The following is a 24557-nucleotide window of genomic DNA, read 5'->3' on the forward strand; positions in this document are numbered from 1 at the left end:
ACATCTGTGTACATCATATTTACTGGTAGTCGTGGCACATATGAATAGAAAACAGGGATGATTTGGGCGAATGGGTCGATGTTCCTGACGTAAAATCAACGCAGAGCACCAAAGTGCGAGAGTGTGTGGTTAAAGAAAAAAAAAAGCTACAAACTGTGTTGCTTGTTCTTTCGTATAACCACACAGCTATTTTCCCCAGTACCTTGTGCGGCTTTCACATCATGTTAGTCAACGTTTTTCGAAAGTTGCCAACGTTCTTTCATGATTTTTCTACCTCCAATCATGAAAATGAGTTTCTTGTGAAATTCACGCGTCGGCGCCGCCGTTGATTTGATCACGGTCACATTGATAATCTTCACATTGGTATGATCAAGGTCACGATAACATTGACTTTAAGTACTCACCATACAAGTACAAATGGTTCTAGCCGCAAGAATACTACCAATAATGTATATTATGTGTGCTCAGTCAGCCTCTTTATTGAGGTGGTGCCTCCCATATGCCAGCGGGAAACGGACATGTAGTGTTATCACAACTCAACTGCGCGCAGATGTTAATCATGCTGAAGTCATCTGAGAACGTGAAATGCCGCCATCTTTGACAGTTGATCAACAAGCCTGTTTTAGATGAAAGCGAAGTTGGCACGCTCCCGCTCCGTACGGACATGCATAGATGCCATTGTCCGGCAGTTAGGGCGGAACAAGACTTATACTTCGGCGGCCTTGATCATGCATTCATGGCTTTCTAATCGGTGTAGTTGTTCCTTATATAGCTATGGCGTTCTGTTTCTCTGAACGATATGGCACTTCGATTCCCAACCCCTGCCGGGTCTTTAATCACGAGATGAGTATAGAATCAATGCAACAGCAAGTGATGTAAAGAACAGCGCGAAAAACAAAACAGGACATTCGAATGGACATGGATGCAGCGATGTGTTCCCTGTCCTATTTTCGCCCTGTCTTTTCCATCATGCTAAATGTTGTATTCTACTTGAGCAAGTCATACTGATAGTCAAGCAACATAAATACTTCGGCATATATACAAAGCAAGGAAATACCTGCTGAAACACCCGCGAGGAAAAGCTGAGGATGAGGATGAAAAGCTGAGGAAGCTGAAAACCAAGAAGCTGAGACGAAGCGGAAGTGGTTATAGTCAGAGTACATTGTGAGCACAATTATTGTGACGTTGTGTGAGGAATTAAAACAGCAGCAATGGCGCCAGCGTCTTCAGCACCTCTCATCCACGGGTTGTTTGAAGCTGTGATCTTTCCCATCCTGGTCTTCAATTTGTTTCGCGTACTGTTGCATCTTAATACGTTAGCTCAGATTTATGCTTCTCGGTTACACCAATCCGCTAGCCAGGGGTAGTGCCCATACATGCAAGTGCAACGCACGAAGTACGGACGATGCCCGGAAAACAGAATACGTGCGCTGATTGGAGTGCATGAAGACAACGTCAAAAAAAAAAAAAAAAAGACCAGTTCTCTATCAATATCGAACTTGTTTCCAACATAATGGAGTTGAAAGTACGCGTCAAATGATTTATCTCACGTCAAAATGGAACGAATGAAGCATGTGCGAAGCGGAGATGCACTGAACGTTCACGATGCCAGCTGTTCGGCCGTATTGCCCGCTGTTCGCTGAGGACAAGCGCTATTTCGCTCGCTGAGCGCTGAGTGCTTCTTGTGCAGTTGTGTACGGATGTGCAGCTTTTCTGTTTCGTCACGATCCGGTTAATCGCATTGAACTTGGACACGCACACGCGCGCACACGCGCACACACGCGCGCGCACACTTGTCACGGCGGCCGTATTTCGATGGGGGCGAAATGCAGAAAACACCCGTGTACTTATATTTAGGTGCACGTTAAAGAACGCCAGGTGGTTAAAATTGATCTGAAGTCCCCCACTATGGCGTGTCTCATAATCAGATGCTGGTTTTGGCACGTAAAACCGCATAATTTGATTCAGTTTATTTAACACCTCCGCCGTTGTCGCTTGCGTTCGATGTCTCGAGTTTGCTCGCGACAATGAATTGCTCATACCCTCGTAAACGCAGCCTCCCTATTACGACGAAAGAAGTGAAATTCTACGCTCGAATGATGAGCGGATACGGATCCAGCTGTAGAAGACTACGACGAACGCGGGAGCAGTGGGACGCGCGCAACCCGAGGGGCGCCAACGAGCCAGCTGCGGAAGAAGACGACGACGCTCGAGAAAATGCTGATGATAATAGTTTTCTGCGCACAGGTGACGTACAGACGCCTTTTCGTTTCGCCTAGCCATATAAAGCTTCGATTTAAAAAGCGCAGTCAAAATGATGCGTTTACAACTGTGACGCTCACAGCGACTGGCTATCGATGACCTGGGATGATTGATATTACCACTACAGAGAACGCTATAAACCAGAGCTCAGAGTAACTGCTCATAATTTGACGGCTGCTCAAAGGGACGACTGACAATTATACAGCATTCGAAGCGTATTTATACCTTTGGCTGATCCCTGCGTCGGTAGGCTGCATCTTCCAGTTCATGAAACGTGACCTTTCCGTGGGTGAGTACTGTGAGAGCCCAGAACGTGCATGAAAATTTCTTTTAGATAGCTCTACATGGTTTGCTCATAGTATGATCATACATGCAAGTGCAACGCACCATATACGGACGATGGCCGGCGAACAGAATACGTGCACTTATAGGAGCGCATGAAGACAACGCAAAAAAAAAAAAAAAAAAAAAAAACGGGTTGTCTATCAATCTCGAACTTATTTACAGCAGAGTGAAGTTGAAGGTACGGGTCAGACGCTTCATTTGACGCCAAAATTGAACAAATGCAGCTTGTGCGAAGCGACATGCACTGCAAATTCATGACGTATTGCTCGCGGTTCGCCGAGGACAAGCGCTATGTCGCTCGTTCAGCGGGGAGTGTAAAACCCCTATATATAAAAGTAGCGCCATTCTTAGATCTTGCCGCCACCGCGCTCACCCCGGCGTCGCCCCAGCCTCCTCCGCTTCCCCGTTGGCCAATCCGTGTCACGTGGAAGCACGTGTGGCGCTTTTGTATATTTTTTTTCTTTCCAGCGCGCCCCAACCGCCATTCTCGGGCCTGTGCGACGAATGTGCTGTACGCACAAACTGATCAAACGTGTTAGGGACAAGAACTTCGTTGTGATGGCATGCTACTGTGCATTAAGTTGCCGCAGCCGACAAGGCGAGGGCAAAAGGCGTTTTTTGTTTACCATCCGGCGAGCGCAAACGCTTGCTGCATACTTGGTATTTGCGCCGTCTCGCATCGTCGCGTTGCTATTTCCAAAACGGCATTATTAAGACCAGTTACTGACTGACGAAGCAAAATCGCGCCTCAAAAACTGCTCCGCAGGGCGCGATCGAAGTTTTCCGCGGATTTCCTCTGGTAGCGCGTTATCTGTCGTCTGCCACGGCAGGCCTGACGTAGGCGGCGCCACTGTCGATATCGCGCCTCGATCGCGCGGGCCGTGCCGAGCGCGACAGCGGAACTAGAGTGAACTAGATAGGGATAGTGAACTAGATAGTTCACTATAGCGGAACGGAAGAGGTGGGAGGGGTTGGCGCTACTTTTTATATATAGGGGTTTTAGGTGAGTGCTCTTTGTGCCGTTGTGTATGGATGTGCAGCTTTTCTGTTTCATCCCGATCTGGTTATCGCATTGAATCTGGGCAGTGAACATGGCCGTTTCACGCGCGCGCGCACACATAAACGCGCGAGCACGCGCACACCGCCGCGATTGGGTCGCATAGTGCGTCGTCATTTGGTTCCGCATTGTGCGACTCATCAAGGATTGAAAACGTTACGAAAAAAGCGCAGTGACACTTATATGTGTCTACAGTTGTGACGTTCATAGCGACATGATATCAAGCACCTCGGGTGGTTGATAAATGCCACCACAGAGAACGCTATCAACCAGAGATAAGGGTGACGGCTGCAGTAAATTGACCATTCTACAACATTCCAAGCGTACTTATTCCTTTTGCGGATCCCTATGTCGGCATTCTGCATTTCCCAGTTCATGAAACGTGACCTGTCTTGTGGGTGAATATTGTGAGAGCCTAGAACTTGCACGAAAATTTCTTTTAGAATAGCACTGGCGCTCTGCTTTGCTTATTTGCAAACCTCAATATCGACCATACACTCGATGCGCTTCCACATCGCTTACGTCTAGAAATCGCTCTTGCATGGTGTAGGGAAAACGGTTTTATCTTAGTGCACGCATTGTGGCACCACATCACTAGCATTGTCTCACTAAGTGCTCACAACCTTAGCAGTGGCGAGAGATATTGAGACACGGACTCCTGGTCGAGTCCAAACAAACTAAGCTTTCAGAACTTACAGGATTTTCCCGTGGAAAGTTGTAATGCTCGATCAGTTCTTTGTGGACACTATGTTACGTGCATCTTTAATTTGTAGTTGTCATGAACTGTGTTGGTGATGTACTTTTGCAACCTTTTTTTCTGTTATTCCTTGTGAACCACGGACTTGTTTTGAAATGGCCTTGTTACATTATTGCTTTTCTTTTTGTTTAATTTACGGCATTTATCACTTTCCGTATGTTTAAACATACGGAAAGTGATAAATGCCGATGAGCCGCCGTGGTGGCCTAGCTTTTACGACGTTAACTGATAAACCCGAAGTTGCGGCATCAAATCCCGGCCACAGCGGCCGCATTTCAAAGTGGGTATGTAACGCGCATTGGGTGCATGGTAAAGCACCCCAGGTGGTCAAGAATTAATCCGGAGTCTTTTGCTACCACGTGATTCACAATCGTATTCCGATTTTAACGCGTGAAACCCCAGAATTTAATTTTTAGTTGATGTGCCTATATTAATAATTTTCACACACAAGAATTTCAGAGATTCTTCGGAGTCTATACTGAACAACCCCCGAATTTTTGTCTTACGCGATTACACGCACTTGAAGATAATCGCGATGTCATGATTCTTGCCACTTTCCAAGGTTTTCCCAGTGACCCCTAAAAGTGTACTTCATCATCAATGAAATATAATGAAATGTGGCTAATTCCCAATTACGACTTTCGACACAAAATATGTCTTGAATAGGCTCCAAAAATATGATGAATTGTTTTGTAACTGTCTGAGGACAAGTTATAAGCTGGTAAGACAGCCCGTCGTACATTGTACGCGTCACGCCCGATTAGTGCCTTTGTTTGTCATATTTACTTAACAAAAAGCTTTATTACAGCGCAGCTTCACAGAAGGCCATGGACTTAGACGTGCTGCGCGCCGGAAACGTGTGCACATCACATGTGTATATGCTCCAAATTCACTCAACTTTATCAACGCCACCTGCAATCGCTCTCTCTTCCCTCCCGTCCCCGGGTGCTAACCATGCATACTTCGAAAGGCCGGTAAAGGTAGAGGGCAAAGCATGCATTTGCAATACTTTCCCTCTTCGAAATTAAGAACAAATGATGACTGGTTCAACAGTACATGTGCACATATCATCTTCTCTCACGCCAGACTTGTTTCTTCTGTCCATGATGTGGTATGTGGTGGCTTTGTGAATTAAAATCATCTCATGGCGGTTGTTTTCCTTCGCGATGAGGAGCTGTCCCTTAAATGGGTTGGGTACGTTGTCTCTTAGCTCCAAGATGCAATCGCTGGCGATCTCAAATGTAACGGGCGTTAGAATTGCCGATTCATCAAACAGCTCCCACTTGGGCAGTCATTGCAGCATAGTCTCGTGCATAGTCCGTGGGAGGGGGGTAGTGTTGTGTGTAACCTTGTTTGTTGAAAAGGTGAACTCAGTCGTCAAATGCTTCTCGCGATCCCCCACTTACTGATAGGTTGATTATATCGAGATCAGCTGCTAATCTTGCAATCTAACCTTATATAGACATCTCTTGGATAGTAACTAAACGAATGACTGACTGGAGGGGTAAAAATGGTTTTCAATTCGAATGAATAGCAGTGAGCTTATTGTTCTGTTTTAAAAGAGGTAATTCAAGGAATCTCAACTTGTGCCTAAATACTCGAGACAAAAAACATACGTGACAAATACAAAATCTCACACGCCATCCTCGATAAGAAGCTTACTTTCGAGAGACGTATCGCACACCTCAAGAAAAGCTTTAACAAGAATGGCTACCCCTACAGCCCTGGCAATTAAGTCATGGCGCTCAGATCGGACCTGTCTTTTAAATAGAAACTTTAGCTCTCAGCTTGTCTCTAAATACCAGGGGACGCAAAAGCGCTTTGTCTTTGGAAACCACTGCAACAATTTTCGCGAGGATTCTTGCATATAAAAGAGTTAAAATGTATCAAATGTTAGAGGTAAATTTTCAATACGTGCCACCAATCTTTACAAAAAGATGTCAGAAAGTTCGAAACTTTATAAAACCGCAAGTATGATCTTGTATCTAAGCAATAATTACTCTAACAGAATTATCACAATTCTGTCAACTGTACTTAAGGGTACATCTTGAGCGGAAAAAATGGATCTGTTGTACACAAATTCGAAATATATAACTAAATTTGAATGGGACTTCAGCGAAATGCTCGCAAACATGACCAATTCACGTAAGCTATAAATATATACATCAAATGTTTTCGCTTGGCATGGCATAACAGATGCAGTTTACAGAACTGTGAATGTGTTTCTTGTGCAGAGATACGGAAGTGGAAATTTCGTGCGTTAATTTTACTTTAGAACGTAGTTATTTGCGACAACTCTTGTGAAACAATATTGGTCCATAGTCGAAATTTTGTTTCCCGGGAGCTGCTAGAATTCAACTTTGTCCACCAACTGCAACAAGATCCATTCAAATCATCTCGGTGGTTGTCTCATAAAAGCCTTTTCGCGTTTTACATGGATTGCAATAAGAAAACCGGAGTGTGCCCCGTGCTAAATCTCCATCTAAAGTGTTTCAACTGTGTGGTATAGTCGCAGTTCGGTTACGGCTGTTACGTTTATGCGGCAGGAAGGACGTCGACCCTGAAGGCTCTCCGCCCAGTTTATCCCCGAGGTTTGCGCCTCTTCACTGGTGCCTTTAGAAACGTCTCTGCTTTTCCTTGTTTCTGAAAGATAACTTCTTGGGCGAGTCGGTGTTTACTGCAAGATATGATTTTGTTGCGCAAAATTTCAGAAAAGGAAAAACCAGTAAACGGAAAGAGCGGAAGACAGAAGACTAGGGCCCATTGTACAGGAATTGTACTGCAAGACATTTTTTTTCTTGGGCAAGTTGGTGTTTACTGTAGGATCTTCACTCTTTTCTTTCACTGGTTCTTCGTTTTCTGATTTTTTGCGCTACAAAATGATGCCTCACCTTGTTTCTCTTGCTGTGTTGCCTATCGAAGCCTCTACGCAAAACGCAAGCAGTTGTCGCTTGACAAATGCAGCATGTTTTTACGAAAATGCCATTATAGCAGTACTGTCACAGCTGCAGGCACCTGTGTTCCGATTTTTTCTCTGCACCAAGGTCCGAGAGATGATGATGCAAGGTGTGAGCAGTGGCGACGGAGCATTTCCCCTCGGTGGTGCATTTTGACATGGGGAGCACTCGTTGTAGCGTGTTTGTTCTTGTATGTTAAGACAGAAATATGCCAATTGTTTATTGTAGCTCCAGTTGTGCAGCTCAGAGATGGGATTGGTCATGACTTATTTGTGAAAAAGCCCCATAAAGTTGGAAGAATGAGAACTTTATTCTAATCCATGAGAAGAAGTTAACATTTTTATGAAGTGTAGGTCCACTAGTTTGTTTTCAGTAAATCATCATGGTCGTCAACCTTTTTTTTTATGTCCACTGAAGGACAATGATCTCCAATTAACCCTGTCTTGCGCTAGTAGATTCCAAGTTGTGCCAACAAATCTCCTAATTTAACCACCCCACCTGATTTTCTGCCGTCCTGGACTGTGCTTCCCTGCTAGCTCTCATAGGCCTTGTAACTATTCCTGTGTAACTACCTTGTAACTTTTCCCTTGTAACTCTTATAGACTACCGGTCATTTGCCCTACGCATTACACGGCCTGCCGAGCAGCATTTTTGCCCCTTAATGTCAACCAGAATATCCACTACCTCTGTTTGCTCTCTACTCTTCTCTTAAAGTTACTTCTAAAACAATACTTTTTCAGCACTCGTTGCGCGTTCTTTGCCTTCTTCTCAAGCTTATGTTTAACCTGCAAATTACTGCACCATACGGTAGTACCAGTAGAATGCAATGATTGTACACTTTTCTTTTCAATGATAGCGGTAAGCCGCTGGTCATCATTTACGCGTAGTAGTGCTTGTCGTATGCGCTTGAACCCACTTTTATACTGTGAATTTCCTTCTTACGGCCTTATAGATAATTGCTAAGCTGTTCATGTATGTTTACTGTACTCCTTGATTACGCAATCTCTCCATGACTGCTGGTGTTTCTATTGAATCAAATGCTTTTTCATAATGTATGAAAACCATATGGATAGATTGGTTGGACGTACTCTACAGATTTTCAATTACAGGATTGATGATATAGATAAGATTCGTTGTAGAATGTCTCTTCCTGAAACGAGCCTGCTCTCCTGGCTGAATAAAGCCAAGTGTTGTTCTGGTTTTAGTAAAAGTTACCGTGGTGAATATTTTATACAATACTGAAAGCAAGCTAGTGGGCCTACACTTCATAAAAATTTTAACTTCTTTTCATGGTTTAGAATAATGTTGTCATTCTTCCAACTTTATGGTGCTTTACTCTGTCTTTTACAAATAAGTCATGACTCCGAGTTGCACAACCGCAGCTGCAATCGCATCTTTCTGCCTTAACATACAAGAACAAACACGCTACAATGAGTGCTCGCCATGAAAAAAGGCACACGGAGGAGAAACGCTCCGTCGCCACTGCTTTCACAAGGCTTTTATGTTATGGAAGCATACTACCACACATTTACTGTTAACCAACAGATCACGAACAACGACTTATGCTGGACCATGGTTGAAAACAACGAATAAGCCTGGCGAATGGCTGGTAAAGCGAGTTTCCCTAACACTCAGGTTTATGGCTTAAAAATGGCAATGAAACAAATAAGAGCTCATAACATTCCTAATCCAATAAAGTTAGCGGTTCCCCGAGCGCACTGTAAGCAATATGCTCCGCAGGAAAGAAGAAACACGGTGTTATGCAGGAAGTCTTAGCTTAATATGTAAAACCTGAGGAACTTGAAATTGTGCTGTGGTGGATACCGAGTCAGGTAGGTATAAAAGAAAACAAAAGTTCGGACACATTAGCCAATGCGGCCAGAAGTTTATCGAGCAGCAACTTAAGATTACTACACCAAGACCAAAGATGGATTTGAAGGTAAGTATTCATAAGTTAATGTCCCCTCGATAGAGGTAAACAGATGAAAAACAAGCTCCATATTGTGAAACGAGTATTACAAGAATAGATAAGCTGCTGGCAGAGGGACCACTTCTACAGTCATTCTGTCACTTTGGAATATGACGCACAAGATCAATTGACCCACCGTTTTCTTCTGTTGACCAAACAGAAGAAACCAGCCCGCATGCCTAGCATACCTTGAGCCATTAGCAATTTCGCACACTTTAACTTCTTGCACATGGTATAAAAAGGAAAAACGAAACTTTTTGACTCTATGTTATACATATCGTGAACCACTACACAGCACTTTCGCTAGAAGATGAGCCCTTATTTGTGTTATAAAACACTTTCGAGTACCTAGGCATGAAAGGAATTCCCTATCAAGTCAAGCCATATTACCACCCCTGATAAACCTTATGCATGTAATACTTGACTACTGAACTTGTTTGCTCAAGACCACAATAGACCCGTTCTCGACGCATAATTGTAGGAACGGTCATGGTGCCATTATTATATGAGTTAACTTACTTGTATGACACTTTTTCGTGATGTCATTATGACTGTATACACTACCTTTTTTATTTCCAGCCAATTTCCCAGATTACAGGCTTTCGATGGCATTTCATGTATCAGAGACACCACAGAATGGCCGGTGGTGCATCCCGGAAGACACAAAGGAGCCGCCTCGCTTCTCTGCCGATCAGTACGCCCAGAACAACAATCTTCAGAGAAAGCACAACAACATGGTTTTAGAATTTTGCCAGCCGACATTCTTTACCGAGCCACGAGCCACCTTGCAGATCCTGGACATCGGCTGTGGAACCGGGGACTTCACGCGGGACTTCCTGTTACCACGTTGCCTGCCGTGCGGTAGGTTAGTCGGCATCGACTCCTGCAGCGAAATGATCCAATACGCTAGGCGACATTCGGCTCACGAGAAGATTGAATATGAGCTGCTCGACATAGGGGACGACGTGACCGAGTTTATAGGTCGCTATGGCCGCTTCGACAGAGTTTACTCTTTTTACTGCCTTCAGTGGCTGAGGGACCAGGGCGCCGCACTGAAGAACATAGCTGCACTGATGTCACCAGGGGGACAGTGTCTCCTGGTGTTTCCGGCATCACACCAACCTGGCGCCGTGTGGAGTCTCCTGGCCAAGATGGACTCCTGGGAAAAATATTCGGAGGTAAAGATGCTTTACAATATATAGTTATGACAGGTGCCCATTGGCAGAAGAATGCGCGGGCAACCCTATTGAACCAATAAGGAGTTTGATCAAAGGCCTGACTGAATCATGTAGACATCTGTTTTGTTTAGGCACTTAGTTTCTTCAAATCAAATCACCTTTGGAAGCATTCTTTGGAAGCACGCATACATCTTACAGAACTGCATTCGTATCAATAACGAGCAAGCTCAAAACAAGCATTCACCCGCCGCGGTTGCTCAGTGGCTATGGTGTTGGGCTGCTGAGCACGAGGTCGCGGGATCGAATCCCGGCCCTGGCGGCCGCATTTCGATGGGGGCGAAATGCGAAAACACCCGTGTACTTAGATTTAGGTGCACGTTAAAGAACCCCAGGTGGTCCAAATTTCCGGAGTCCCCCACTACGGCGTGCCTCATAATCAGATCGTGATTTTGGCACGTAAAACCCCATAATTTAATTTTTTTAAATTAAAGCAAGCATTCGAACCACATCATTGATGATAAGGCGCTCCTAATAACAATGCGAATCACGTAGCATTCCCCGCATACGTTTCCCGGTGAAGATTACTGTTGCGCAAGCTGCCGCGGCGACGGCAGCTTGCATCGTGAAGAGTGACGTCTCTAGCCTTTCGTATATAAAATAACCAGCCAAGCAACTGATTTTAATGCTGTTCTAGCATCGCTATGCGCACGCTACGCATAGTTAGGACTCCCCAGGAGCAGCGTGAGTACGCGGATCGGCAAAGGGAAAAAGAAGCGGCAATACGACCAGCCGTGGTGTGCTGCCAAAATTACCATAACTCAGAGTAGAGCACTGCACGGGCCCGGGCTTACCACGGGCCGGGCCGGGTAGAGCAGTTTTTTCACGGGCTCGGGCCGCGCTCGGGCACGGCGTGTGCTTTTTGACCCGGGCCCCAGCCGGGCTCGGGTTTTTTGACGCAGGCCCGGGCCGGGCTCGGGCTTTCTGCGAGTTATTTTCGGGCTTCTCAACTCTGAAAAACATGTATTTTTCGGTCTCGGGCCGGGTTCGGGCCGGTTTCGAGCCGGGCTCGGGCCGGGCTCGGCTTAAGGTAAAAGGGTGGCGGGCCAGGCCGGGCCGGGTAACGTAGATTATTTCCGGGCCTGGGCCCGGGTCTCGCCATAAAAGTTTTGCTCGGGCGGGCCGCCCAATGTAAAAACGGGCCCGGGCCGGGCCCGGGCCGCAAAAATCGGCCCGTGCAGTGCTCTAACTCAGAGTACTCTTAATTTTCGTTACTACCATTACTCTAAAGCAATAAAGCGCTGCATAACCCCTCAGCAGTTGTAGTGGTGGTTTTCAACTGCTTCGCGGGACATCCACTTTCGCAGGGCCGGGATAACGAGTCAATTTTTTAACAGCTTTGCTAACGTTAGCTGGGACGCACTGTGAAAGCAGTGCATACCGGTGTTACGATGAGTATATTGAATGCGTTAGAATTAGGAGTGTCAAAGTGAAAAGAAGTGTACGTGTCAAGTGTGGGTAGCCGGTCCCGTGGTAGAAGAAAGAGAATGGGAGAGTTTAGCAGAGTGTATATATAGATCATCGAGGAGCGGAGTATATATATATATATATATATATATATATATATATATATATATATATATTGTTACATAGCTCTGCACAACATCGAGGGGAGCCCGAGCTAGGGGCTGAAGAGGACGATGCTTCAGTGACTAGCCGGTTGTGTCAATCCTTGTGAATAGTGTACATATTGTAAATAAATTTCCCGTATTGCTTCTTCTCTCCGTAACAATATATATATATATATATATATATATATATATATATATATATTGTGAGCTCCCTAGTGAGCTCCTGAACAACACTTTATAATGGGGTTTGAACTCGGTTTAAATCATGGATATGGGTCCTCAAAGAGGTGCGGCGTAATGCTAAGGCATTTCTCTCGCATAATGCTCCTCTGAATATTTTTTATTGCAGATTCCACTATCACAGTTCAGGTAATCTCCCACAATGGGCTAAGTCTTGCTGTAAATTGATCCTATATGCGCTCAGGAGCCGTTCATTTGAAGTACCCTGAAAGGTTAGCTTTGCTTTTAAAAGCACGTTGCCTCCGCTTAACGAAACGAAAACCCGCTTCGTCAAGCGGATTTTTTAAGAAAGGCTCATTATTGAATGACCATTAGCCTTCACTAAGCACCAGTGCTGAAGCCCGGCTGCTTCGGCCAGCGGAACAATTTCTGCTAATAAGCTAACAAGTTGATCGAACGCTGAATTAAGAAATATTTTCCCGCGATGCGCTGATGCGGTGATAGTGCGTCAGCGAGTTAAACATGCGCTGAGAGAAACAACTGCCTAAAATGTGGGGCGTATAATTCCTGACGTTTTGTCTGTCGGCAAGGAATGTCGACATCTCTAGTGTCGGAAGTGATTGTCGAAATGCTCTTTGTTAAATTTCCAGGGTATACCATTCTGTTTGTGTATACAGGGTGTCCCAGCTATCACGCAGCACGATTTAAAAAAAAAAAAAAAAGAGGAGCGGCGTTGCGCGAAGCCAACCTAGTGCGTATTGTTTCCTGTACAGTGGAGTAGCCGCCAGTAATTTTTTCGTTACTGAGATTTAAAAAATTAATTGTAATTAATTATATAACTCGATAAGTACTGTCCTAATTATCAAAGTGTCCATGAGAAAGTTGTAGAGCAACATGAAAAACTCGCGATACAGCGAGTTTTTCATGTTCATGTTTAATTGGTTTCCGAGTGTGAAAGAAGCCCGCGAATACACGCAGAATTGCCGCACGACTGGCCGCTCGAGGCACTTTGCGTGTATTCGCGGGCTTCTTTCATGCTCGGAAAAACACAAAAGAGGACGCCGTTCCTCTTTTTTAAAATCGGGTTGCGTGATATCTGGGACATCCTGTACAGTTGAGGGTGGTCTGTTATGAATGTTTCACATTTGTTTACCAAGAGCTTCGCGTCGACTTTTCGCGCAGACGCTGCTGCAGTTTATTTCGAAGAGCCATTATATGAAGAGCAAGACCGAACAAATCCTGTACATGTCGTCACTTCTGAGCGAAGCCGGCCTCTACCCCAACATTTTTGTGCTGCCAAGGCTGGTGACATTTGATGGATGGTCCGAACAGGACATAATCGGTAAGCGCGAAAACAACGGGGGTATAAAAGAGTGCACGTTCTACTTAGAGGATTGCTTAGAGGAGTCGCCTCATTAGCATGGAAGGGCTCACAGCGGCCTAAATGTTAATGCATTTAGCATTCTAAAGGTACTTCACGCAATTTCCAGCTGCTTTGTATGTATGTTTGTCTCTAACGATTTTCCCGACTACCTCGGTCACTGGGTAGTCCATGTTCCAATGGGTAGCGCATCGAGCTGCTGTTCTGAGAGAATAGGGTTCGAAAACCAACCTTCGGACTAACTTGAAAAAAACTGAGTATGTGGTAATGGTGTACATAAGTTCCGCTCTTCAACGAACCTCTATCACGTCGACATGGGTCACCGTAGGTAGGTGCAGGATTCGGTAGGTATCGCTGCTCAAGAAAACTCTTTGATGCCGTCGTGGAGCACTGGGTATTTGATCCTTGGTCTGGGCTGAACCTCTTTTATGCAAACTTTGCATGCAAACCTGGGCATGTGCCATTAGGTGTGCGCCGCGCTTCATTGAATTTCTTTCACACCAACTTGGGTCTCTAGGTATATACCACTAAGAATGTAATCGACAGTTCGATGGAATACCGTCTGGTCGGGATGGAAAATGACAAAGAAAGAGGTGCACCGACCAATTAAAACTTTAAAAGCAAGACGTTTCGGCTTCCATACGGAAGCCTTGTTCGCCGGGTGTATGGTCAACCTGTAATATTGTGAACAAGGCTTTCGTACGGAAGCCGGAACGTCTTGCTTTTGAAAGTTCATTCGGTCGGTATGCCTTTCTTTGTCATGCCACTGGGATTGTGCCACTCTACAGCTACCAAAAAGATCCTTCATATTTCTCCAATACCGCGTCGTGCCGGTTAAACCACATAGTTCTCTTCAGCAAATATACGAGATAATCCTTATATCACAAGGAACCAGTTATGAGCGGAAATATCTGTACACACAGTTTATTGACTGTGTTTGTAGCTAGGAATGAGCCAGCATTCCAGCATTGTTGACATCTTCTCCTCTTTTGTGTTTCCTGGTTTCGCAGGAACGGAGATGAGTCTCCTTCCTATCAACCACCTTGTTTCGGACACCGAGAGGCCGCAGCTGCTGGAAGACGTCACAGCGCTGGTCCGGAAAGTGCACGGCCCTGAGACTGACCAGTCAATTTTCAGGACGTATATCATCATGGCCTCCAAACAAAGGGGCTAATGCCTGATAATTCATCAGATAATGCATGCATATATCTAGCCAACTTATTACTGTTCAGACCTATCACGAGAACAACGATGAATTTGATTTTAAGCTGAACGAGTGCTGCTGACACAGAATCGGACAATGCTTGTAGTTTATTCTAATCAAATAAAAGGGCGAAATTCTTCTGTAAGTGCTTTCTCGCTAGCACTTAATGACGCGCGTTCTGGTATATTTAGCCTGCTCCATGTCTTAACCCACTGGCAGCCTTCCCCCTTATCTTTTGAGCCCAGCATTATTATACGGCGCTGACTGGTGCAAACTCCAATGCACTGTAATGTTGTAATTTGTTTTAGCCATCCTCTATACAAATTTTTTGGAAATGTGGAGTTTGTCCCATCATAGTATTGCGATAGCAATTATATGGACACTTCAACCGGATTTCTGCCGTCGTCGCGTCGCCATCGCCGTGAGGTTCCCTATAGATAAAATCTTCGCCGCGCGCCGTATGCCCGAGCGGAAGCGTGCGGGGACGCGCGCTATCACGGAGAGCGAACGCACTCAATCTCCCACGCGCAAGCAAGGAAGCGGGAAGCCAGCGCCGGAGGGAGCGGAGGGGGGGGGGGGAGCGCACTTCCTCTCTGCCAACAACCGCGCTCGTCGCTCGCTCGCACCATCGCTTATCTCCACACGGCTCTGACCTTAATGCGCCGTGCATTCGCCGCTCAGTTTCCGTTGAAGCGATAGACCGCACGTACCTTCGCCCGTTGGTGCGGCGTATGCGCTTGCTGCCAGCGTTTTGACAGTCGTTGTCTGCAGTCATTCAGTGTGATCTATTCATGTTTGTTTGTGCGCGCTCACACCACGCTTGTTCAAGCACGCTACACATGCAATGCTGCCTGGGTCGGCAGTGCAGCGCTACAGGTGTGTCCCTTCGCACGCGCTGCCCACGGGAAGCGCTTCTCATCAACACCACCGTTTCACAGGCGCCTTCTCGTGGTCATCGAGTCTCTCTTATTGTCGGTCTACTTACGCCGCAGCACACCTGCTTACTTAATCAGCTCATGTTTACTACAATTCATATTGCTACCAAAGCCGCTCACCTTACTTCGTATGACATTGCTGTGTTGCTATCGCATTCATTGCTTCGCCCTTAGGGCGAAACTGTGACTTTTTTTCCCTAGCTGTAGAGAAGACGAGCCCCCTCCTAGCATCAGGTCAACAACTATCGCCAACGCTCTGCGTGCGCTTCGGGCCGCTGGTGTCTTTTTGAGACTATACGCATCACACTGCCTCGCCATTCCAACACATTCTGTCGTTGGCAAATTGCGCCAGCAATACTTCTCGTAACAGGGCAATATAACGGCGACCGGGAAAACTGTATATGCTGCAGTTCCCCTGCTTCGCAATAATAACGCAGCGATTTATTCACTTCCACAGTCTCTATCATGCACTATCACCCTAATTGGTCACGCTGTATACTGCCTTTTTCTCATGATAGGGGCCGGTATTCACAAACATTCTCTTCAGCAAATGTCAATTGGTGGCCGCGGAAGCGACGATCGTCTCGTTGACACACCGATCACTAACATAACCGGTGGGCATCCGAACGTTGACCACGTACCGTTCAATATTTCGTAATGGAGGCTTTATAAATACAGGATCAAGTGGACCGGCTTTACAGTGGTTTTAGGAATCTGTAGAAGTGACTACTAAATGTAGTCATTTCAGATAGAAAATCGCATAATTCATGCGCCTTAATTCCTGCGTGCATTAGCAGCAAGGCCAGCAAGCTCAAGCAAATTTATAGGAGTCACATACACAGTGGAGCTCATAAACGGAATGAAAATGTATGCAAAAACAAAGAATAGTTGTGCTCGTCGCGTATTTTGGGCTTGACTCGCTAAATACGTAAATGCGTGTGTTCCCATGGTTTGCTGGTGTGCAGAAAACGAACGCGTAACGCCAACTGGTGTCTTGGGGGCGCAATTATACTCGACGTGATGATGATTTCTTTGGCATCCCCTACAAAACGGACGCCGCGACGAATTATCCCCTGGCCTGCTTGAACTAATCCGGTTTTACTACAGCAATTGCAGTATAGCATTACTGCCTGTCTTTCCTAGATATATCCTTAATAAAAAATAAGCAAGTGGTACACGTTCGTAAAACGTTAAGGCGCAAGCCTGATTGCACACTTGGCACACTTAAGATACTTTTATGAAGAATTGCGGCAACTGTCCATCGGAGCGCTGAAAGAACTCGCCGAAATCGCCGCCCTTACTGGTAGTGGTCCACTGCCATCAGCGCCTTCGCAGAGGGAGGGGCAGTATGGGAACGCTGGAGTGATGAGCGGCGTCGGAGCCAGCGGTGGAAGAAGACGACGAACGCGCGAGGAGTGGCACGAGCGTGTGTCTGTGACCACGTGACGTGTACAATCACGCACGATATAGGCACACCTAAAGTCTCTAGCTTTTCTGCTCTTTTTGAGGCTCTCTTTAAGAAAGCAATATATATATATATATATATATATATATATATATATATATATCTAGGGACTTTAGGCACACCCTCAGTAGGCCGCCAGAACCTTGGAGCAGCCGTGGTTTCAGGGAAGCGTGCTCGATCGTCTCGCACCCCGGAGGCCTGGGTTCGATTCCCACCCGGACCGAAATGTACGAAATTTTCTTTTCAAAGCCACTAAATTACTTTGTTTACAGGTACCTCCCTGAGAAATGTGACGTCAATCCTAGCATTTGTTGACGGGATTTTACTCTTCGCGGCGGCGGCTATTTTTCGCCACGGCGCAGTTTCACCAAGGGCACCGCCAACATAGATACCTAAGGCTTTCGCTTTAACCGATCTCTCTATTGTACAGTCATCTATGCCTGTAACGACCCCGGCTCTATCGATCAGTTCTCTGCTTTTCATGCGAAGCATTTTTTGCCAACTTGAGTACCTGTCTGTCTGTCTGTGTGTGGAAATGGTGGGAATGTCTGTCTGTCTGTCTGTATGGAACTGGTGGGAATGTCTGTCTGTCTGTCTGTCTGTGTGGAACTGGTGGGAATGTCTGTCTGTCTGTCTGTCTGTCTGTGTGGAACTGGTGGGAATGTCTGTCTGTCTGTGTGGAACTGGTGGGAATGTCTGTCTGTCTGTGTGGAAGTGGTGGGAATGTCTGTCTGTCTGTCTGTATCTCTGTCTGTCTGTCTGTCTGTATCTCTGTCTGTCTGTCTGTCTGTCTGTCTGTCTGTGTGGAAATGGTGGGAATGTCTGTCTGTTTGTCTGTCTGTCTGTCTGTCTGTCTGGGAATGGTGGGAATGTCTGTCTGTCTGTCTGTCTGTCTGTCTGTCTGTCTGTGTGGAAATGGTGGGAATGTCTGTCTGTCTGTCTGTCTGTCTGTGTGGAAATGGTGGGAATGTCTGTCTGTCTGTCTGTCTGTCTGTCTGTCTGTCTGTCTGTCTGTCTGTCTGTCTGTCTGTCTGTCTGTCTGTCTGTCTGTGTGGAAATGGTGGGAATGTCTGTCTGTGTGGAAATGGTGGGAATGTCTGTCTGTGTGGAAATGGTGGGAATGTCTGTCTGTGTGGAAATGGTGGGAATGTCTGTCTGTGTGGAAATGGTGGGAATGTCTGTCTGTGGGAATCAGTATAAGCTAAATTTTCTGTGCTGTTTGGGTTCATCGATGGCTTTTGGCGGTGGTTTCGACGGCATGCGACAGTGATGATGTAGTGATAAATCTTACCATGCGTGCAACACTTGCGTTTGTCTAAGTACACAGAGTGCACAGCGAGACGTTTTTATGCGAGGCGTTGTTGTGCAACTTTAACACTTATTCCCAATCATTTTATGGAAGCCTTAGGAGAAATAGAGGCTGCCACGTCCCCGGCCCGACGGACCAGCGCCCGCTGACCACCCGGGCTTCCGGCACGCCAGCGCGGCCTCCCAGTGTTGCAGTGTAAGGACATTGTATCTGAAGTGTTGATGATACTGGATATTGTCGTTTTGGCGCCGTGGTGTTTTAATGCGGCGTTGCGTCTGCCCGTCCTGCGTCAGTTGTTGGCATGAACAAAATTACACGGTGCTTACTTTTCAGAAATAGCAGAAACCTGCCATAGCACACCTAGAATTATTATTATTATTATTATTGCGATTACTATTATGTTTCATATTCCGCGCAAGTTCACCAGAGAACACAGACCTTTCAATGTCCCTGCCTGTCATCACCAACGCTCCACCGTCCGTCAAATACTGTCTTAATAACGCTTATTTTCAAGATCTTTATATTTTCCATAACTCGCTGTCATTGTTGTTTTGCGAGCTTGCGTTGTTGTGTCATAGTGCCGCATATTGATCAACTGTCCTTCTTCCTTTGTTTGTATTCCCCTTGCGCCTTGTTTCACCTACGCTGTTCTTTTCAACACTGTTCTTTTTATGTATTGCTTTTTTGCTTATATTTCCCTGCCATGTTTCTCTTTTTTTGTTTGTATGCGTGCGCCAGCACTTAGACCACCTGCTTGCTCCTGGGGACGTTAAATAACTGATTGGTTATAAAATGATTGAGTGTATCTTTAGTTTGTCCGCAACTGTCGCTATCTAGTAGTTGCGTTTCTTTTATTGAAGAGACCCCAAACGAAGCGTGCTTTCTGACGGCTATTTTCCTTTCTCCCGCGATCATCCCATGTATGCAAGTTGCCACGGGCGAAAGGTCGCTATTCACCCCTTTCGTCACGGCGTTGGCTTTACGCATTCTCTGTCTCCTCTTTCTACCATTTTATGTCCCCTCAGCGCTGTTGCGCGTGAGCGCAAAGGTAAGCGCTGTAACTTCGGGAATGCGTTTTTGGGAGGCTCATAGCTTATATTTTTTTGCAATAAAACCTATTCGCAGTTACAACGTGTCACTATTCATCGGTCTGCGGCAATCGTGCTTTACCACCGGCGCCGAATTTAGTTCGCTGCCATCGGAGTCATATAATGGTCACCTAAACTGAATTTTATGAAAATGGGGACAGCTTGATCACATGCCTAGTTAAACGTGCGTGGTTTCAATTTAAATTACAGTGTTTGTAAAAAAAATTGCTCTGAATTGTCGTATACTCGTTATCTTCTGTTTCCCAGTGTTTCGAAAGAACTCGACATCACACGAAGTGTGCATTTGGTAGTAATCGAGTGCATGTGTTATGTAATGGGTGGCGGAACGTTAAAGTCACAGGCCTAATTAGGAGCTTTAAACTTATTGGTGACTCCACATTTTTTCACCAATTCCGTGGGTTATACTAGGTTCGTGGTAGGTTTAATTTCCCCATGTCCTCGGTGAATTAGGCAAGCCACCTTGTCTATATATAACGTGAAGATAGGCGGTAGATTATGAGTAATGTTAAGACAAAATTCAATGTTTGTGGGTTAGATTATGTTTTTCAATAAATCACAAACGCAAGTGCCCCGGATCATTATAAGTTTGTTTTACTAACGGTGCAGATTTTAGCCCGCTTGCCCTGGAAGAACTACAAATGCCACCAATATCAAATTTAACGAAAATAAGCAAAACACCGTGTCAATTAAACTTCTATGGGAAGTAAATGTGAGGGGAATAAATACAGTAAAAAAAACATTTAGAAGATGCACAATAGCGCTTTGTGGTCATATTAGGCTGTGTTTCACACTGTCTCGGGAGAACTCTACTTTACAACAAGCCTGTGTGGTGGAAATGAGGGCATCTTTTATGTAATGTGTGGCGAAAACGTTACAACCCTGGCTTAATCAGAAGCGTTGTGAATAATTACTCAACCTTCTTCCGTTCCCAATTGTCATGTGTTATGCGAGGTTCACAGCAAGTTTTCTGGTGTCCCCAGTAAACTAAAGAAGGCACTTTGTTTCCATTTGTAGAAAAGGGAGGGTGCATTATGGGTGATATGTAGGCAAAGTTTAATGTGCGTGTGTTAATTGGGGCGTTTACAACAAATTACGCATGGGCGAACACTCAGGAGCGTTAAAAGTGCGTTTTACGAACGGCGCAGAATTTATTACGCGGCTCTGTGAGAACTATAAATGCCACCAAGATCAAATCGGGTGGAAATAGAAAGCGCTATTTGCGGGCAAGGTGCATGCCAAACTGGCGAGTCATCGTGCGGGAAGCGTAATAAAGATTGTGCTTTTCTTGCATGCAAATCTAGTGTTCTTGCAGGGAACTGAAATTTTTATTGCAACTACTCGAAAGAAACAGCTCCGCTATGTGAAATGGGTTGTGATTCTTCAAAGCAGTACAAATTTCGTATCTTTCATCTTTTCCTTTTTTTTTGTTGCTCTACGATTTTCTTCAATGATGACGGAAGGAAACTTGCTGCTTTCTTTTGGCTTACATACGCTTGGAGGAAGGAATGTTTATTTTCTTCCTACATGTATACAGGAACACAGGGAGACGTGCTGTGAAGCGACATCAAGGTATTGGACTGGGAAGTTCGCTTCGTGTCTCTAGTGTGGCCCACAGATGGCGATACGCTACTGTAGAGAACCTGCCGGTGATGCGCGGTTTATTCGAACACTCGGGAAGCGTGGCCTGCTGCGTGTTGAATTGAATTCTGGCGTTTTAGATGCCAAAACCACGATTTGATTATGAGGCATGCAGTAGTGCGGGCACTCCGGATTAATTTTGACCACCAGGGTATATTAAACGTGCCCCCCCCCCCCCCCCCCCCATGCAATGAACATGGGCGTTTTTGCATTTCGCCCTCATCGAAATCCGGCAGCCAGGACCCGGATTTGATACCGCAAGCTCATGCTTAATTAGCAGCGCAACACCGTAGTCAGTAAGCTACCGCGGCGAGTCTGCTGCGTGCTGCGGCTATAAGCAACTGTCACGCTTGCAGTGCTGCAAGCCACTGCTGCCGACGAGATCTCATCGATGACAGAACATTGCGATTGACAACACGGCTGAAAAATTTGGCCTCCGTGGAGTAGCGACATCTCAGTGTGACACTGCGAAGCGAGTGGGTCGCGGCATGCGCCCGCGCGCACTCGAAATCATGTTTATGTTTAGTGTTAACTATAAGTTTCAGGTGGGACTAGTAGGCTACCAAAATTATGCGACAAAAATGATCACTTTTATCTGGCACGAGAATTAGAGTGAAGAGAAAGAGAACCAAAATGTGAAATAGAACAAGCTTACTCCTCAGAGGACACAAGCGCCGAACATGACCAAGCGCGATGCCCACGAGCGAGGATACAATGCAAGAGCCCAAACAAGCGTATACAATCGGAAAGCGATTCGTGTCGGAAGAACATTCAAGGAAAAAACAAAAGACAAGTAGCACAGAGGTCAGCAGGGCATTCGATCACGTGAGCACAGAGCGAGTGCCCAGCAGTGCGCAACGCCGCAACTGCATGAAAAGAAGGTGTCATTCAAAAAGATGGCAAACCCGGCTTAATTTCTGAAGATATTGGTGTAATTTTGCATATGTGCGTTGATCCCGGCGTGTGTACTTTGCGTGTGTGGACAAAGATAAGTGATTAAACCTGAATGGGACTGCGAGAGTGCTGTGACTATATTGTTCCGTTATTCGATAAGGAACCGTGACAAGTGCGTGAAGGTTAAGCTGCGATGAAAAAGAATCAAAAGAATGAACTCGGCCCAAAATAAAGACACACGTGGACTGAACGATGCACCAAATTGTGCTCACGTCTGTCGTCTCGGAACGACTTATGGATCCGCTTTCTTGGTTTCGGCTGCGGTTCAGAAACAGAAGCGATGACCCCAGGTCGTCAGCTTTCGTTGGAGATAGCGGCCGAGTCCTTCTCGTATAGACGTAGCTTGGCAATGCACTGCCCACATCGCATAAACATAACCGCGGAACGCACCGCTTAGCTTCAGGGCGGCAGCACCACGGGAAGATTGAGCGGTCGCCCGGGCTTGTGTTAAGCTCCAGCGGACCCTTGCTTCCGGTTGTGAAGACAACGGGAGATAGATGAAGCGTCTCCCGTCAAAGGCTCCCCAGATTAAAGATCGCCGACGATGACGTAGTACAAAGGCGCTGCTGCTTTTCACTGGCCACTGGTAAGCCGCCCGAGAATCCGCAAGGAGGCACAAAAGAAGAACAAAAGCCAGCAAGATGACAGATTAAGCGCTCGCTTCTTATAGGAGGCGCCGATTGGAAGCCTAGACTGTGCGTTGGAACAAAAACATGTCGCAGTTTCGCCCGACAGGCGAAGCATCGATTGGCATAGCAAATTAGTAGAGAGCTATTTGGAGTAGGGATAGTAGTTTTATCGGCTGCGTAAACTTGGACACATTAGCTTACTAACTGAATAACAATCGTGGTGTCAGCGCGCACTGACAAACATGAATGACCGCAGACGACGTCTGAATGACCGCAGACGACGACTGTCAGAACCCTGGCAGCAAGCGCAGCCGCCGCAGCGGGCGAAGGCTCGCGCGGTCTATCGCTTCAACGGAAACTGAGCGGCGAATGCACTGCACATACAAAGGTCAGAGCCGTGTGGAGATAAGAGACGGTGCGGGCGACCGCCAGCGCCGGGCAAAGTGCAGAGGAGTTGTGCGAAGGAGATGTTGTTGGCAGAGGAGAAGGTGCCCCCACCCCCTCCCTCCCGCGCTGCCTTCCCGCTTTCTTACTTTTGCGGGGGAGATTGAGTGGCCAGTTCCCCTTGCGCCCGGTTGCAAGATAAGCATTTGATGAAGCAGCACAGCGTCGCCCCGCCTCCCTCCCTCCCATACCCCCACGGCCTTTCGCGCGACGGTCGCGTTTGCTTTCCGCCGTGCGTTCGCTCTCCGTGATAGCGCGCGTCCCCCGCGCGCTTGCGCTTTCACTCGCGCATACGGCGCGCGGCGACGATTTTATCGCCCTTGGACTTCATACGAAACCTCACGGCGACGGCGAAGGTGACGCCGACGGCAGAAATCCGGTTGAAGTGTCCATATAATTGCTATCGCAATAAAAGAAGAACTTCGGGATTTTTCTGGCTGCTTCATTGTTCGCCGTAGGGGAGTCGGGGCGCGTAACCAGGAAGGGGGGAGGGGGAGGGTTATAGTAGCGTACAAGAAGGTCGTCGTAAAATGGTGTAAGAGGGCGTAAGGATCAACCAGTAACAAATAACGCTGAATAAGCACAAGATTTGAAAGGTTTTTTTTTTGTTTTCGTATCCCGTTTGAAGTGAAATATGCAGGTCTTTTTATACCATGATCCTCACTAAAAACAGACTAAAGCAAGAAACAATGTAAAAAGCATGATATTGGCAAGGGGGACACTTATCATCTTTGCCAATGCCTCCGCCCCGTTGTCAGACTAAGCGCCGCACGCAACAGCCGCGTCACATCAATGAGGAGCTTTGCGCCGATCCTAACTCCTTGCATGCGTAATCATGCGAACGACAATTAAAATTTGGAGTCGGATATCTCGGAGCACCAGATGGGATGATGAAGTTAGGAAATTTGTAGGCGCAAGTTGGAATACGCTAGCGCAAGACAGGGGTAATTGGAGATCGCAGGGAGAGGCCTTCGTCCTGCAGTGGACATAAAATATAGGCTGCTGCTGCTGCTGCTGCTGCTGCTGCTGCTGCTGCTGCTGCTGCTGCTGCTGCTGCTGCTGCTGCTGCTGCTGCTGCTGCTGATGATGATGATGATCTTGGAGCACAGACACGTCCGAAGAATTCCTTCCAACTGACACTGTGTAGAAACATAAC

At 46.3% G+C, this 24557-nt stretch overlaps 1 protein-coding gene across 2 annotated transcripts in view; it reads left to right on the forward strand.

The window, feature by feature from the left end:
- Positions 1-9929: 9929 nt before the first annotated feature.
- LOC119441134 (juvenile hormone acid O-methyltransferase) overlaps positions 9930-24557 on the forward strand; it is a 71867-nt gene continuing 57239 nt past the window's right edge. Inside the window, exons 1-3 of one of the 2 annotated variants that reach the window (XM_037705819.2) lie at positions 9930-10525; positions 13516-13675; positions 14725-15011. In XM_037705819.2, the coding sequence (XP_037561747.1) occupies positions 9953-10525; positions 13516-13675; positions 14725-14888 (897 nt within the window). In that variant the 5' untranslated portion in view covers positions 9930-9952 and the 3' untranslated portion in view covers positions 14889-15011. Of the gene's footprint in view, positions 10526-13515; positions 13676-14724; positions 15012-24557 lie in introns of those variants that run through there. The other variant, XM_049661717.1, reaches the window with a different exon arrangement.

This window comes from Dermacentor silvarum, chromosome 2 (assembly GCF_013339745.2).
Source record: "Dermacentor silvarum isolate Dsil-2018 chromosome 2, BIME_Dsil_1.4, whole genome shotgun sequence".
Taxonomy (NCBI): Eukaryota; Metazoa; Arthropoda; class Arachnida; order Ixodida; family Ixodidae; genus Dermacentor; species Dermacentor silvarum.